Source organism: Myodes glareolus, chromosome 7 (assembly GCF_982192425.1).
Source record: "Myodes glareolus chromosome 7, mMyoGla1.1, whole genome shotgun sequence".
NCBI lineage: Eukaryota > Metazoa > Chordata > Mammalia > Rodentia > Cricetidae > Myodes > Myodes glareolus.
In genome coordinates, this window is record NC_142032.1 from 34,748,513 (window position 1) to 34,765,363 (window position 16,851).

The following is a 16,851-nucleotide window of genomic DNA, read 5'->3' on the forward strand; positions in this document are numbered from 1 at the left end:
AAGTGCTGGGATTAAAGGCATGCACTATCACTACCCGGCTAATTTTTTTTTATTTATTTATTTATTTATTTATTTGTATTTTGAGACAGTGTTTCTCTGTAGCTTTGGTGCCTGTTCTATAGCTATTTTCAAAGAAATTCAGCAATGTACAATAAAAGCAATTGGACAAAATACAATAAAATAATTGTAGTCCTTTGACCCGGGGTGACTATGTTTTGCCTTCTAGAATTTTCTGTGTATGCACAGAAAATTTATAACTGTATATATTCATAATTTTATGAATGTATGTATATATTTTATAATGTATGTTTATGTATGTGTATATAAATCTTTCTGAGATTAGCCATTTCTTTTTTGGTAATTTGAATAGTTTCTGTATGTAGTTATATGCACATGCCTTCCTCCCCCAATTAACCTTTCATTTAATTGTCTTATTTAAAATATTGAAGTAGCAATTCATTAATTGGATGTTTGCTAAGGTTTTGCATCCTATTTGACAAGTATGTTTTTCTGTTTTTTTTTTCTTTTTTGCTAAATCAACTTTATCTCAATAATTAGGTAGTTCATTGACTTACCTTGTTTGCATAAGGTTGGACAGACTATTGTATAGGCTCTGTGGGTAGAGAGTGTAAGAGGAAAATTTTGTAATTTTGTTTTTTTATCTCTATGTCATGATAGCATAGACCAGGCAGCACACAAACTCATAGAGATCTGTCTGCCTCTGAGATGCCAGGATTAAAAGCATATGCTGTCATACCTGGCTTTCTAGATTTGCTGTTACTTTGTCTTGTTAAGTTTTTTATTGTATTAAGTTGTTTAGTTTTTGTGTTGGAGATGGGTGCTGGGCACATATGTGGAGGTTAAAGGACAACTTTGGAAAGTCTGTTCTCTCGGGTCATTAGGCTTGGCAGCAAGCGCCTTTACCCACAAGAGCCCTTTCACCAGTCCACCATATAATTGTTCTTAACCTTGTCTGTCTCCCCATTCTTACAGGGCCAATACTCGCATTTGGTTTTACTGGCAGCATTTGATTGTATTGATGATACTAAGCTTGTGAAGCAGATAATCATATCAGTAAGTAATTGGGATGGGCTGGAGTTGGTCACATTGGCCAGTGGCCAATGTTGGAGTTTAATTTCACTTGTTATATAAACTCTTTGACCTGTGCTTTTTGTCCATATTTACTATGACTTTAGTTGCCTTAGTTGTGTCTTATTTTACAGACTTGCTCTGTTCCTGTATGAATCCCAACCTTGTAACTGGATAGTAATTGTTTTAAAGACCAAAATGACCATGGTTAAAACATGGCTTTATATTTCTACCTGACTTTGGATTAAGGTTGCTTTGAATTTTTTTTTTTTTAAGCAAAGCAGTGCTTGAATGTGATTGGTAATTATTTGGCGATTGCCTTGTTTAGCGATTCTACAATTTAATGCGCTTGCTGTGGGCAAGTGGCCTCCACGCAACTGTCCAGTTTATCTGTCCCTGTGTGCTTGGCTAGGCTGGTGGAGAAGAGAACACCTCACACCCACTCAGCTGTGCTTGTGACACCGCTTAACAAAGCTCCTGCTAAAGTCGGCGTCCTGGCTGCCTTCTTACCACTGAGCAGTTACTCAGGTCTAATACAGTGACCAGAAGGTGGTGATGCTTGAGTAAATGTCTTCATCCCTGCACTTGACTTCAGAACTCTTGTCAGAGCTGCACCAAAGTAGACATTGTGGCAACTGGGTGTCTCCTTCTCTCTCTGACCCTCCCGCTCTCATTCTGATTCTCGGAGCCTCCCTCTATGTAGTATGCACAAGTTTTTGGTTGGACAAGGGAGAGATTGCCAAACTAGGGACAAGAAATTGCAGTATTGGTAGCAATGACCAATATTAGAAATGTTTTTAAAACTGATTAGTTTTGCAAGCACATATTGTTCACCAGAATCCCATGCACCCTTGTGTTTGCATGTGGAGTCTTGGAGAAATCATACTGACAAGTGAGGTTCCTACAGGGCCCATGGAGAAAAGCCTGTGGTCAGGTGGGGGTGCTGTGGCCTCTCTAGTTCGATGGGGTGAGGGTAGCTGAGTGTTCACTGAGTTTATCCCTAATAGAAGAGGGGAGGGGGAAGCTTCCCAGCCAGCAGCTGGAAATCCCAGTTGCGGGTTTCTCATGCCCCCGCTGCCACCTTCCAGCTCTGTTCCTGACTCTTCTTGAAGTGGTGGTGACTTTGGGGGGAATGGGATTGTGGGAAGAAACAAGTTGGCAAGATTTTGTGTCACAGACTGAATATTTTGACATGTTCCTTGTGACTTTAGTACCCTTTTGGCTCCAATCAATAGTGATTGTTTTCATTCCTGTGACAGAGATGTGAGGCCGTAGAATTGGCTATGAATAAAGCTGTTTCGTGAAAATGGAAACTGGCTGGCCTATTGAAAGTTTGCTTTTGTGTAATATTTCACAAAAACGAAAATGTGCCTTACTGTTCCAAATGGATTTGAAGGGAAACAAGCGTTCTTCAGCACTTGCCAGATTTATCTGCTGGGTTAGTCTTTCCAACCATTTATCTCTCTTCAAGTTGCTGTTGAAGCCATTTTCGTTTCTTGCACTTATCTGTTTGAGGTCCACGGCTGTGGAACCCACATTCCTGAAGGCAAACGTGAGGCAGCTCTCGTGAACATGCCTCTCACTGACAAATGCTCCACCTTTCTGTGTATCATTAAACCCCAGAGTTAGTGATAAAGTTGTGATGTGTTCATTGCTCTTGCATGTTCCCACCCATCCACCACAGGATTTGGCTGTGGTGCTTTTTAAAAACAACCAGTAAAGTTGAGCATTGCCGAGCACTCCATTCAGGGTATCCACGCTTCCCAGAATGTCAAGTGGGAATCTCAGCCTGGTCAGCTCTACCTTTTTTTGACCTTTCAAAATAAACTCCAGCTGTCGCCCACCTGCTTCCCTCTCCAGAATGAGCATACTTCCAAAGGAAGCGATTCCATTTATTCTGATGTGCTTTGGCTGGTTTCATAGCAGCTTTACTAAAGAAAGGGATGGGTGCCTAGTCATTTGCTGTTTGAGAATGAAGAAGTATTGATACATATTTTAAATGCCATATCTTTAATAAACAATTCAAGTTACTAAGAATAATATGCCAACTACTTAGTCTTCTATCATTTGACACAAATCATTAGAATTTGGCTAATTGTAATGGATCACATCTATAATCCCACCACTTGAGGGGCCAACAAATCTGGAGGATTGGCATGAATTTGGAGGCCAGCCTGGGCTCAATAGTAAGATTTATTTATTTATTCATTTATTTATTTTGAAGAGCTAGATAGTAATTACTTGAGGCCTTATGGGCCATATACGGTTTGCCTTGTTTATACTTTTAAAGAATGCTTTGCAGTGCAAAATAGGAAGGAAAAGTAAAAACATTCTTAGCTTGATGGGTGTGTAGAAAGTAAGCATAGACAGGATTTGCCCTGTAGACCATAATTTTCCCCCCTTTGTGTGTTTCGTTTATTTTCAGTGACTGGTCCACTAGTAGTCCACTAGTGAATGTACTGAAGTTTGTAGTTTTTATATTCGTGGTGGTGATTAGTATTTCTTATACTCTTAAAAACTAGAGGGTGACAGGCTGGAGAGATGGCTCAGCGGTTAAGAGCACTGATTGCTCTTCCAGAGGTCCTGAGTTCAATTCCCAGCAACCACATGGTGGCTCACAACCACCTATTATGAGATCTGGGGCCCTCTCTGGCCTATAGGCAGGATACTATATAAATACATAAATAAAATCTTTTTTTAAAAAAAGAAAAAACTAGATGGTGAAGGCAGGAGAATAGGAAGTTCAAGTTTATCCTTGGTCACAAAGCAGCTTTGAGATCAGCCTGGGGTGCATAAGACTCTATCACGGAAACAGAAGCCAAACCCTTTCTGGAGGAGTGGGCGTGTAGTTCAGGTCAGAGCACCTCGAAAGCACATGAGGGACTTGACCCAGTCCCTAACACCGCAATCCAGAAGCAAATGAACAGTAACAAACAGGAACACCCCAGAAACTGTTTTTCCTTTCTGTTGGCTTTTGCTATTCCATGGAATTCTTATCAATATATGGGTATTCTGGTTTCATTTCTGTAGCTGTGAAACTTTAAAAACAAAACAACAACCTTGGGGAAGAAGGTTTTATTTGGCTTACAATTTACCCTCATTATGGAGAAGTAGGGTCAGGCACTTAAATATCTCATACACAGTCGTGAACAGACAGAGTAAACACATGGATTCTTGCTTGTTAGCTAGAGTTTTCTTTATACTGGTCAGTACCCCTTCCTAGGGAATAGAGCTTCCCACAATGAACTGGGATTTCCTACATCAGTTGCCAGGCAAGACGATTCACCCACAGTCATGCTGGGAGGTCAGCCTGTTCTTGATAATTCCTCAGTGAGACTCTCTCAGATGATTCTAGGTTGTACCAAACTGATAGTCAACACTAACTAGTAGAGTACTTACTGTGACTCTTTCCCACCCAGGCACTAAGAAAACCCAGTGTTGCTAGGTGTTCTCTTCAGAGTAATTGGTTTTACCAAAATGTCAGGTTGAAATCATAGGCTGATGATCATTCTTTGTTTCCTATGGCCAAATGCCAGGCAGTGTTCTCTTCTCTCAGCCACGTCTGCCCTCCTTCTTGACTTTTTCCTTCGGTTATTTTTATTCATTTTTTAGCAGTTTTCTGTGATCTGACACAAACTCAGAAATGCCCACAGACCAGATGCTTGCATGAGTGAGATAGACGGGTGTTCAATAAAGAGGAAGGGGGTCGAGAATGGAGAGAATACACCATGGCCTTAGTGCAGCCAAAATGTGGCCTCTGGATAAAGTCCTGTCTTTACACTACTTGGCTTCCTAGTGATCTAACCTCCCCTCAACTATCTAGTACTTAAGTCTCTCCTATCTATTTTTAACTTTCTATCTATTTTTAACTTATTCTACTAGATTTTAGCTAGAGGTCACATTTCATCATTCTCATATATGTCCTATTATAGCAATGTGTTTACTACAGGCTCAAGTCTCAAGTTTCTGCTGCTTGTTTCTGCCCTTATGGAAAATGTGTACATGTTTCCTGTGTGCACCTTTGTTTTGAACTACTGACCCTCTTAAGAATGCTATGGAGCCTGGACATGGTCAGAGCAAATGAACTGAATGTGTCTGTGCATAGATGTTGTGCACACTGACTGCGCCATGAAAGTAGTCCTTGTGTGTGGGGCCTGTCAGTGGAGTCCACTGTGGTGACTCTTCATTATGCCGTGAGAAAGCTGTCAGTTCAGGTTACTTTGAGGGCATACTAAAGGTTCCTGTGTTGGAGTCATTAACCATCTCACTATTAAAAGCATGGATAATAATGCTACGTTAAGACTTGTTTACTTTGAGATAATGAAAAGAACTCCACACCTTATAATGAATTCTGCATTTTTCTGGTGTGATTGAAATTATAGATGCGTTTTAGATTGTTAGACCTATTTCTGAAAGCCTTCACGTTTGTGTGGAAATCATGCTGGGACCTTGGATTCAGAGGTAATTCAGAGAGCTGGATGAGGAGCCAGCTGTAGTTCTAGAAGCTACTTATGAGGGGATCATTCAGCACTAAGCAGTGTCTGGTTCCATTTCAGTAGCCAGTGCGAGCTCCTGGCATTAGGTATCAGAAGGATATGGACTGGTGCAGAAAGCCGAGGGAAGCCTGGGGTTTTATCAACAAACATGAGATTCTGAGTTTTACTGTATTCTGAGTCGTGGTTGATGACTGACTCTTTAGTTTAGCCCCGTGTACTACTAAAATCACTATTTAGTAATGAATAGTTTGGTTGGTTGGTTGGTTGGTTGGTTTGGCTTGGTTTCGTTTTTAAGGAATGGGGACTGGAGCAATGACATTGCTCCATGGCTAAGAGCACTGGCTACTTTCCCAGAAGACCCAGGTCCAATACCCAGAACCTACGTATCAGCTCAGAATTCTCTGTAACTCTAATCGCAGGGGATCTGATACCCCTTTCTGACTCCTGTGGGTACAACATGCATGATTTGCACAGACATGGATGTAGACAACACCTGTGCACACATTAAAAACATTTTTTTAATTGTTTAAAAAATATAACAATCCCAAGTTTATATCATTTTGAGAGAGCCTCTTCCTTTCAGAGGAGAGTGTATGCTTCCTTTGGATATGACAGCTTTGCAGTTGGGATCAGGAGTAGTCAGCTAGTGGATGAGTGCACTCCGACGCCAGGTCACCTGTTTGTGGTTCTCACTATAGTAAACAGCCTTCGTTTGCTATGAATAAGCAGCAGCAGCCCAACGGCCTGTATCCGCTCTGTGCTCCACAGGGCAGCTTCTTCTCTCCTGTCCCAGCAGGGAAGTTCTGAGTCACGTGCCACATCAAGGCTCGAGCTACACAAAGTGCTCCTGCAAAGTGACCCTTGTCTACTCCGATCACAGCGGGTGCTGTCCTTAGTAACAACAGTCCAAATGCTCCTCCTCAGGAATGGAGGTAGCTCTTCTAAGCTCTTAAAGTCCTTGGGTTTGATCAGTTAATACAAACAGGTTATTCACTAATGACAGCCACAGTAGATAATTAACTATGTTCTGATAAGATATGTCAGAATGAACTTCACATTTGCTAGTGAGTGCCCTGAGGGAAATAGCCAAGGGTGTGTTGTTCCTTCCCATCAAATCCCAACTGAACTTAGAATGTAAATGGCGCTGCAAGGGTGTTTTTTGTTTTTTAATTACATAGGAAATCATCAGTTCCTTGCCCAGCATAGTAAATGACAAATACGGGAGGAAAGTCCTGTTGTACTTGCTGAGTCCCAGAGATCCCGCCCACACAGTTCCAGAAATCATCGAGCTTCTGCAGAAGGGTGATGGCAATGCACACAGGTAACTGGCGGCTGATAGCTTGGTGCCTTGTTCCTCTGCCCGGGTGCTTGATTCTTTGTGAGGGGCATATGCTCCAAGTAATTTTTGTGCACTCATCCCTCTCTCCCTCTGTTTCTCTAAAACTTCTTGGTGAGTTCACTGTTAATGACTGAGGGTTTGACAGTCTCAGACCATACCTTGAAAGGAAATGGCAGTGTCAGACTGAAGGACCCCCTGAGCAGACCTGGCACCCAGTAGGCACTCAAGTGTGTAGTTTGATTTTTTGTTTTGCTTTACTTTCAAAGCTCCTGGCGTCATGTGTTTTAATGTCATTACTTGGTTTAAGACTGGCTGGATTTGGGAGGGTTCCTTGTTTGTCTGTAATGTAGAAAGCAGCTTCCTTTATTGAAGTCTTGTTCCTTGCGAGGCAGTGTTGAGATCATGAAAATGGAAAGATGCCCAGCCTGCAGCCTTCACTCCCTCACTGTCTGCATCTTCAGCAGGACAGACAGTTACGGTAGCGGGTACCCCAGGTTGGGATGAGCTCTTAGAGGGTTGTGATAACAAGATCTGCCATTTATCTTACCACCTCATTCATCATATTCCGACAGTAAGAAAGACACCGCCATCCGCCGGCGTGAGCTCTTGGAATCCATCTCCCCAGCTTTGCTAAACCACCTGCAAGGACATGCGCAAGAGGTGGTGCTGGACAGGTCTGCATGTGTGTTGGTGTCTGACATCCTGGCGTCTGCTACTGGAGATGTTCAGCCTGCTATGGATGCCATTGCCAGTTTGGCAGCTGTAGAACTGCATCCTGGTGGCAAGGATGGAGAGGTGATGTACAGTTGATTATAGTGCAAGCAGCAGAGCCACGGGGCCTGCAAGAGCCGCAGTCATGGGCACTACAGAGTGTTAACTGATGGGGAATTAAGCTAGTCTGGTTAATTTTTTACTACCGATTGACCACGTCCTTCAATTAACAGTAATGCCAGTAGCACATTCGAACAGACCAGAGCGCCATAGTGGGAGTTCTTGTCCTTCTCAGAAATCCAGTGATCCTATACTGCCTGAAGTCACACGCTATGACTCTTAAACATCTGTGACTGGCCCTTTATTACATTTCCAGAATAGTTCATGCTTACTGTAGCAGCTGCTTCCTGCAGTGTGAAATGCTATCCTTTTCTCTTTTGCCTGTGCTTCATCAGTACAAAGGCTAATAACTCATCCTGGGGCCCAAAGTTCTCTATGAAATCTTGCCTGATTTTGACTCATTAAAAAAAGACCCGTTCAGCTTGATGCATACCTACAAACCTTAGACTTGAGAGAGGGAGGCAGGAGGAATAAGAGCTCAAGGTTATCTGTCCTCTGCTGCCTATGGAGACCAGGGCATGCCCGAGCTGGATGCGACTCTCTCAAACAATATTCTTGCTCATTCTGATCACTCTTGTTTGTATTTTCTTGGGCATGGTGTGATTCTGCATTGCATCTTAAGGTCACTGATTACATTAAGTGCTAACCAGCACCCCAAAAGCTTGCCGTTTGGAAGACACACTGTTTGAATATTATTTAAGTTACAAAAATTATGAAGGACAACTGTGGGTTCGGTGGGGTTGTGTAAGGCCCACCTTGTCCCCAGGTAGCCTTCCTGGAAATAGAGAGAAAAGCCACACTGAACCCTGAAGGGTTAGCAGCTCAGCCAAGAGTGGTAGAAAGAAGCATGTGGGCTGTGGGGAGGGTGGCCTGCAGCCAGAGGAAGGGAGAGCTACTGAGCCCAAGACTCCCAGTTAAATAGCAAGCAAACAAGAGGAAGGCAGAAGCCGGATCACATAGGGCCTTTGTCCTGTGCTGGCTTGTAAGCACACAGAGCTCAGAACTAGCTGGTTCTAGGGAATGACCAGTTTTTGAAGCTTTGACCTCTGCTGTCACTAGTCTCAGAAAAGCCTTTATGTGCTAAATAGAGTGACCTTTCATTATGATCCCTGGCATTGCTCAAGGGTATAAAGTAAGCTGTTCAAGTTTTAAGCCTTTCATTCATTAATCGAAAAAGCAATAAATCTGTCAGAAATGCTTAAAAAGATACTCCCTGCCCTTAGAGTTTGGAATCCATTAGAGAGACAGCATGCACGTCACTTTTAAGCACACCTTTGTGTTAGCTGAATGCTAACATCTGCATTTTAGTCCAGTTCCAGGGACTTGAAACTAGTAATCTATCTAGTTCTGATCAGTAGTCCAGAGGCTGCAAATAATGGATGCCTGTGGTAGCTGCGTGAAGTCATCACAATGCAGAGGTGCTGCTGCACTGGGCAGAGTCTGCCTCCCCTGCTCAGCTCTTCCCTGCCACCTTCCCATGTGCTGTGTTCTAGTCATAGCCAACTTCCACAGCCTCGGCATCTCCTCATAGAGGCTCTCAGGCAGGAAGGGAGGCGAGAGCAGTGGGGCCCTTTCTTGAAGGCTGGAAGACTGTCTCCAGGCAGACTTTCCTGCCATGTCATTGCTAGAATTGGTTTGAGTCAGTCTGCTTCCAGACCAATCTCTGGCAGAGTGACGGGGTGCCTGGGTCTCCTTACAGTCATTGAGGATGTGGCCCTTAACAATACAGCCTTGTCTAAAAGACAAACAGAGCTCACACCTTTGGTCCCAGCACTTGGGATCACACACGTTTAATCCCAGCATGAGGGAGGTAGAGACAGGAGTGATATGGTTGGGCAGAGAGAAGAATTAAGGCTGACACTCAGCAATGCTTAATGCCCACATGCATTTGATTCTGAATAAAAGGGATGTATGGTATTGAGTGCCTGGCGTGCTACTGACACGTAGATTGGAAGAGGCAAGTGGGTTGTGATCTGAAGCTCAGGCCCCTGGCTTCCTGGAGCAAATCAGATGAACGTGTGATGAAATCTTGCTCTCAATGGAGATAGCGCTCATTATTTTTCATACTAAATGAACGGAGACTTGTATTACTGTGAGAACAGCTGGTAAGGCCAGCAAGTAAGCTACAGATGTTCTCATGGCCTGCTCACTAGGTCATGGTAGTGAATGGTATTTAAACACCATGTAGTTTTCTCCCAGGAGGTGTATTTGTATCTCCGATCAGTGTGTTACTGTGGGAAGAGTTGACAGGTTCACCTGATTTTTTTTAAAGCCTTATGCGGTACTGTTCCAACAGAAACTCAGCTAATCGCTGAACTACCTTGCAGGGGTTGAGATCTCCCACATAGCTTGCTTGTGGCGCCCTGGGAATGTGATGGGTTTTCTGGATAAAGGTTTCTTTAACTGTGAAGCTTAACTGCATCCATGTCTGTACATGGGATAGAGATAGGCTCCTGGGCCAGAGATGGATGGCAGCTTTTGAAATAACACGGTTCGGGTTCCCTTGTAGCTGCATGTTGCCGAGCATCCTGCAGGACATCTCGTTCTCAAATGGTTAATAGAGCAAGATAAAAAGAGGAAAGAAAATGGAAGAGAAGGTAGGGTGTGCGGCTTACCTTTCATGTGTGTTTTTCCTTGGAATTTCTGTATTTCTGGACTTTATACTGGTCATTTAGGTCCTGGTGGGATTTGCTAAGTGTGTGAAAAATCATGCCTGTGAGTAGGTAATGATTAAATTTCAAGGGCTGGGCTGCAGTGCAGTGGTGGACTGCTTACCAGCCACACCGTTGGAACTGTTACAGCAGCTGGAAGGGGTGGCAGGTTATGAATTTGTTTTTGAGACAGCCTGCAGTGCTGTGGCTGGCTGGACCATTAGTGCAGGGCAGCACCGTCATACGGTAATGGCTTGGGACTGTTTTTAGCTCCAGTTTTTAGATAAGATACTTCTAGTATTCGAGGATAATATGTAGTTGAAGCAACTCTTTCATTATTAAAACAAAAAAAGTCTATGCATAGTTTAAATGAGTTAGACAAGTTGTTAGTGTCCAAAGAATTTCCTAATGATTTTTCATAATAAAAAATGCTACAAGTCCTCAAAGATGGCTGTTGGCTTGGGGTAGTTGTCACTTTCTTTGATTTTCTTTTTTTGTGTGTGTGTGGGGGGGGGAGGTTTCGAGGCAGGGTTTCTCCGTAGCTTTGGAGCCTGTGCTGGAACTAGCTCTAGTAGATCAGATTGGCCTTGAACTCATAGAAATCCACCTTCCTCTGCCTCCTGAGTGCTGGGATTAAAGGCGTGCGCCACCACCACCCAGCTGGTTGTCACTTTCAAGCACAAATGAGTATGTCTGTCTATCTGGTTTTGTATTGCTGTGTGACAAACTACCTCAGAGCTTAGTGGGTCTCTGAGCAGTTATTTGGGGTTTGGTGGAGCTTGCCTCTGTCTGCCTTTTAGGGCAAACAGTTGGGTATTGGAGCGTACCCACTGTGACTGTAGCTCACTCACAAAATGGTCAGTTTTAGCTTGGAGCCAGCAGCCTCACTTCCTCTTCCTAGACTGCTCGCACACATGCTGGTTCTTTTTTAATTTTTTGTTTGTGGCACATATGTGTGTGAGTATAGACATATGTGTGTCACGGCACACGTGTGGGGGTCGGGTGAGGCTATCTGGCCTTTGTGCTTCTAGGGGTTCTCCTGTTTCTACCTCTCATCTCACCTAGGAACATTGAAGTCATAGGAGTGAGTATATAATAATAACCTCCTCCGTATTCCGTAGGTTCTGGGAATCTGAGCTCAGTTTCTCAGTGCTTATGCAGTAAGTGCTGTACCTGCTGATTGGTTCTTAGACTGAGCATCCCAAGGAAGCAAAGCATACGTGTGCTTATGCCTCATGATTATTCCTCAGAAGTCATCCCGTGTTACTTTTACCATGTTCTCTTGGTCTGGACAGTGAGACTACCCTGAGTCATTGGAAGAATTAGAATTCACCCTTAATGGGGGACTAACAGCATCTAGAAATGCACACAGTGTAGAGCATCTTGTTTCGCTCGCCTTTGGAAAGCAAGCAGCCTCACTGGCTGATTGCTGCCCCTACTTACCGTGAAAGGCTCGGTGGGCCCCATGAGTATCTTTGACTTTATTATTGTGCATGGTACCTACTTTGCCTTCAACAGAGGCCATCCTTTCCTCCCTCTGCACCAAATCCCAGTCACCAGAACTGACTGAGAGTGAGTGCACATAGAACACACAGTGAATAGGATGCTTGCCTCAGCCTTTAGAGCCGGGACAACAGGCATAATTATTTTTTGAAGCATCATAGAGAGAAATTGCCATGACTAACCCACATGGTCATTCTTTAGCCACTAATCACATTATTGGTCCCTTCCAGTTAAACTTTTCTACATCAGGGGAACCGATTTTTGGCCACATGTGAAGTAACACTATCAAACATTTACTTACTGAGTAGATCAAGGTTGAATCATTAAATATTACAAAGAAATGTAGATGTGGCCAAATGAGCTTTTTAAAATAATTTACTTTTTCTTGGGTAATTACTGCCAAAAAATAGTTTGGAATTTGCATCAGAATTACAAAATTGTACGGAATCTGTGCTAGCATTTTAGTGGTTTTAGGTGAGGGTTATTTTTAACTTTTCTGCTGTAACATTTGTAATTTAGGGCATTGAGATGCGGGTTGGGAGTGTGCATGTGCTGTTCACTGCGTCCCCATCTACTTTACAGGCTGTTTTGCAAAGACCCTTGTGGAGCGCGTTGGCATGAAGAACCTCAAGTCCTGGGCCAGCATCAACCGCGGTGCCATTATTCTTTCCAGGTCAGTGGGTAGCGCATCCAGCACACGCACACGCCTTTTCCGTTGCTTCTTTTTCTAGAATTTATTCCCAATAATGAGGGACTGCTCCATCACTCATGGTCTAGACAAATATTAAAACATACATGTAGGGGCTGGTGAGACACAGCCCTTTGCCACCAAGTTTGGCTACCAGAGTTGCGTCTCTGAGACCCACAAGATAGAAAGGAGGAATAACGCCTGAGTAGTCCCCTTGCCTGTACACACATGCTGTGCCAAGGAGCCTTGTGCGCTCACACACGGACAGTAAACAGACATAACTTAAAACAAAAACAGACATAACTTAAAACAAATGTAGCTCTTTGGTCCTCAGATTTAACTCATCTTTTGAGTGTCAGAGGGCACAGAATTTTGACATTTACAGCGTACATAGTTTCATTAGATTTATAGTTTTGACCAAAGCACCCTTACATTTTCTCTTAATGAGTAAGTTATATGCCTTGGAAATTGTCACAAAGCTCTTTAAGTCACGCCGAACTATAGTGTTGTTTGTTCATTGTCTTTAGGGAATTCCGGAATTGGTAAAGGGTTTGTGAAATGTGAGAAGTCAATCTGATTGCCCTCTGGGCTAGGCTGTGTTGAGTTTATAATGTCCGGGTGATTGTTAAAAATGTCCATCTTATAACGTCTGTGCTGTTTGACTGGCTACTGTTTTTCTTCTACTGTTGCTGCCCTAGTTTGCTTCTCAGTTATTAAACTGGCCAAAAGCAGCTTCCAGAGGAAAGGGTTTATTTCACCTTACAACTCCCATCCATCTCTGAGGAGAGTCAGGGCAAAAAAAGCTCAAGAAGGGACCTGGAGCAGAGACCATGGACAAATGCTGCTCCCAGTACCTTCTGCTGCCTTTCTTACCCAGCCCAAGCCCGCCTGCCTAGTACTTGACACAGTTGCTGGGCCCTCCTCTATCAATTAACAGCTTAGAAAATGCCCCCATGGCCTGCCTGATGGAGGCAGTTCCTCAATAAAGTTTGTTTTCCCCCGGGGAACTCTATAGTTTGCATCAAGTTGACAAAACTAAGCAGCACGTCTGCTAACAAGGAGAAAACAGATACTGCAGTTTGAAGCTTCCACCTTCCTTGTGGAACTGTGCACTATACTGTGTGGTTTGTAAACATTAGGTTAAAAACTCCAGTATACCACCTGCTCTGCTGTACATACACGAGAGTTCATTTCTAGGTCACTCGGGGTCCTCGACTGTATGGGTACTGCATGCACATCAGGCTCTCTGTTTTTAGAAAAATGAGTTCATATTCCAGTGGATATGACAGGAAGTTTTTTGTCTTGCATTCCTTTACCAGGCATTTGGAATGTTGACACCTACTGACATGCTTTCATTCTGCTCAGTTAACTGGAAGTTCCAGTGATGCCATGAAATTAATGTGTAAAGTTTGCTCATTGGTCAGCACTCCCGTGGCTTTCATCTCAGACAGAAGAATGGCCCAGTGTGTTTCTTGCAGAGCTCTGCCTGGAACTGTATGGAGACACATGCGGTGTCGGAGGTTCCAAACAGAGGTTGAACTGTTATGTGGCTTTAAATGCAGCCATCTTAATTTGCTGGATACTTGAATAGCATTTGTTTGCCAAACTCTCTGCCTGTTTGCATTTTTGTTGGAAGTGTGTATTTTCTTTGGGGAATATATAATGCTGTGTTTGTCTGTTCACCACAGTCATTATTGAGTTACTCAAAGAGCATTTTGGTTGGAAAGCGGAGAAAGCTTTGTATGCTGGCTGAGAAGTAACTCGTAGAGTTCTCTAGCACCTAAGAACATAGGACCTAGTCGGTCTATCTCAGCTTCAAGACCTGCCTACTGTGTTACTTGGAAAATCATTGAGCTTTACTGGGTTTTCTTGCTTATAAGACAAAAAGTTAATGATAATCTTAAATTTATTCAGAAAACAAGGCATGTAGGATGCGTTTCACTGTGTCTGTGTTTAGCACGTACTCAATAGCTGCTAACTTGTACTAATGTTCTGTACTATGTGGCCGTTTAGCTAAGGTGTTAACATAAAGACTACAAGTGATAAATGTATTTCAGGGCACTTTAGTTGTGGGCTGCTGCCTGTTGCTGCTCACACACCTTCCTCTTTGTGGACATAATGGAAGTCACTGGGACTAGGGACTTTTGAAAATGCTAAGTAATCTCTTTCTAGACTATGTTTCAGAGGTAGACATTTATATGTAGTCCTAAAGAACTTGGGAGGGAAAAGGAAATTTGGGCCTCGTGGCCCATAGTCTGGTGCCTGTAGCCCAGCCTTGTTTAATGGCTCACATTTATTATTTACTCAGTGTCAAGCTCTACCTTAAAAAGCAGCCCTCTGGGAACTGGGGGCCTGGCTCAGTGGCTGAGCATGGGCTTAGCCTAAGTGTGGCTCGGTGACTGAATGTGGGCTTGCCGTGAGTATGACTTCGTGGTGAGTGCAGGCTTAGCGTGAGTATGGCTCAGTCTTAAGTGTGGGATAGGGGAAGTGTGGCTTAGTCTTGAGTGTGGGCTTAGTGTAAGTATGGCTCAGTGTTGAGCATACATAAGTATGGCTTAGCATTAATATGGTTCATGTTGAGTTTGGCCTTAGTGTGAGTGTGGCTTAGCTTGGCAACAGAGTGCAGCCTTGAAATGCACATTGTCAGTGGTGGAATTTGTACCCAGCATGTGTAAGAACCTGGATGAAAAGGTGAATTGTGTCTCCTGTTCTCCAGACTGGGAGACTGAGTTGTTTATAGTCAGCCTGCTCTGGGTTGTATGGTTACTGACAGAGCCAGGTTTCTTGCCCAGTCAGGGCCATTATTAGTAAAGCCCTTAGGTGTAGAGTGACGTGGTCACTAACCCTCGCTCCCTTCCGTGATTTGCCGCCACATGTGTTCACTGGGGTGAGTTCACAGTGTTCCTTGGCCGTCTTTATGCCTATGGTCTTGCTTTTCAGTTGTTGCCCAGGTAAGACGGTAGCCTGCTCTGAACCACTGTTCTGTCTCTGTGACGAGATACCCATGACCAAGACAGCTAATAAAAGAAAAGTTTCTGGGGCAGTGGGGCTTGTTTATGGTTTCAGAAGGTAAGTCGGTGAGTGCCATGGCAGTAGAGGGGCAGAGGACACTGGAGCAGTGGCTGAGCGCTTACTTCTGTTCCCAAAGCAGGAGGCAGAGAGACTGATAAGCAGGTTTGGGTCTGGTGTGTGCTTTTGAAACCCCAAAGGTCACACATCCTGGTCCTTCCCAAACAGTTCCACCTACTGGGACCCAAACTTTCAAATATATGAGCCTGTGGGGTCCATTTTCATTCAAACCACCACACCTGCCAAACAATTTAAGACAGATGTAAGTCAGTGGCTTCTTGTCTCACCCACAAGATTATAAAGCATTTCCATAGTTTCAGAATGTAGACTGCTGGCTCTCATTTATTTGGTGAATTTTAATTTTTTCAACTACATTTCTCTGTTTATTTGTTAGGTGTGGGTATCTGCACACACATACATGCCACAGCACACATGTCCTGGCCAGGGAGCAAATAGCGGGAGTCAGTTCTCTTTCTGCCCTCTGGGATCCAGAGATGGAGCTCAGGCACCTTTCCCTGCTGAGTCTCTCACTAGGCCCTCATCCAGTGAATTTAAAAAAAAAAAAAATCAGTGTAAGACACTGTATAGAGAGCTGCAGGGATGACTGAGCAATGGCTTGGTTACACTGTCCTTATGGTGGTGTTGCAGGTTCAGGACTTTGATGAATTTTAATTTTGTCAAACCTTTTCCTTTGTCTAGCCTTCTTCAGAGCTGTGACCAGGAAGTTGTAAACAAAGTCAAAACTGGACTCAAAAGCCTGATTCCAACGTTGGAAAAAAACAAAAGCACCAGCAGAGGAGTGGAAACTCTGCTGGAGAAGCTGACCGCATAGGCGTGCTGGGCGAACAAGCTGGGACCCGCTTCCCATGGAGAAGGACAGATCCCCATACTCATAACTGGACACTCTCTGTACATGCATTCTTTGTTAAAGGACCTATTTATATAAAATTATTTCTGAAAGAGACTTTTTGTTTGATACCAGCTGTGTCGTCCGTCAGGCCAAGTACTGCCCAGATCGCGGTGTGGCTGTGTGACTTTAGACTGCTGTGGTTGATGGGCCTGGGTGTGTGCGGTGTGCTGGAATGGCTTGATTTAGGAGAGGAGCCAGCTGCAGTCTGAGAAGGCTTCCTGGAAAGGGTGGACTTTTGAGGACCTCTTTGATGAAAGAAGGAAGGGCTTGAGAAA

The 16,851-nt window shown here is 43.8% G+C and overlaps 1 protein-coding gene across 2 annotated transcripts in view; it reads left to right on the forward strand.

The window, feature by feature from the left end:
• The window catches only part of Pum3 (pumilio RNA binding family member 3), a 34,280-nt gene extending 17,650 nt beyond the window's left edge, over positions 1-16,630 (forward strand). For both annotated transcript variants that reach the window (XM_048438765.3, XM_048438764.3), the window contains exons 13-18: positions 994-1,074; positions 6,764-6,906; positions 7,497-7,719; positions 10,265-10,352; positions 12,492-12,582; positions 16,366-16,630. In XM_048438765.3, coding sequence (XP_048294722.3) covers positions 994-1,074; positions 6,764-6,906; positions 7,497-7,719; positions 10,265-10,352; positions 12,492-12,582; positions 16,366-16,498 — 759 coding nt within the window. In that variant the 3' untranslated portion in view covers positions 16,499-16,630. The remainder of the gene's footprint in view (positions 1-993; positions 1,075-6,763; positions 6,907-7,496; positions 7,720-10,264; positions 10,353-12,491; positions 12,583-16,365) is intronic.
• The last annotated feature ends 221 nt before the right edge of the window (positions 16,631-16,851 follow it).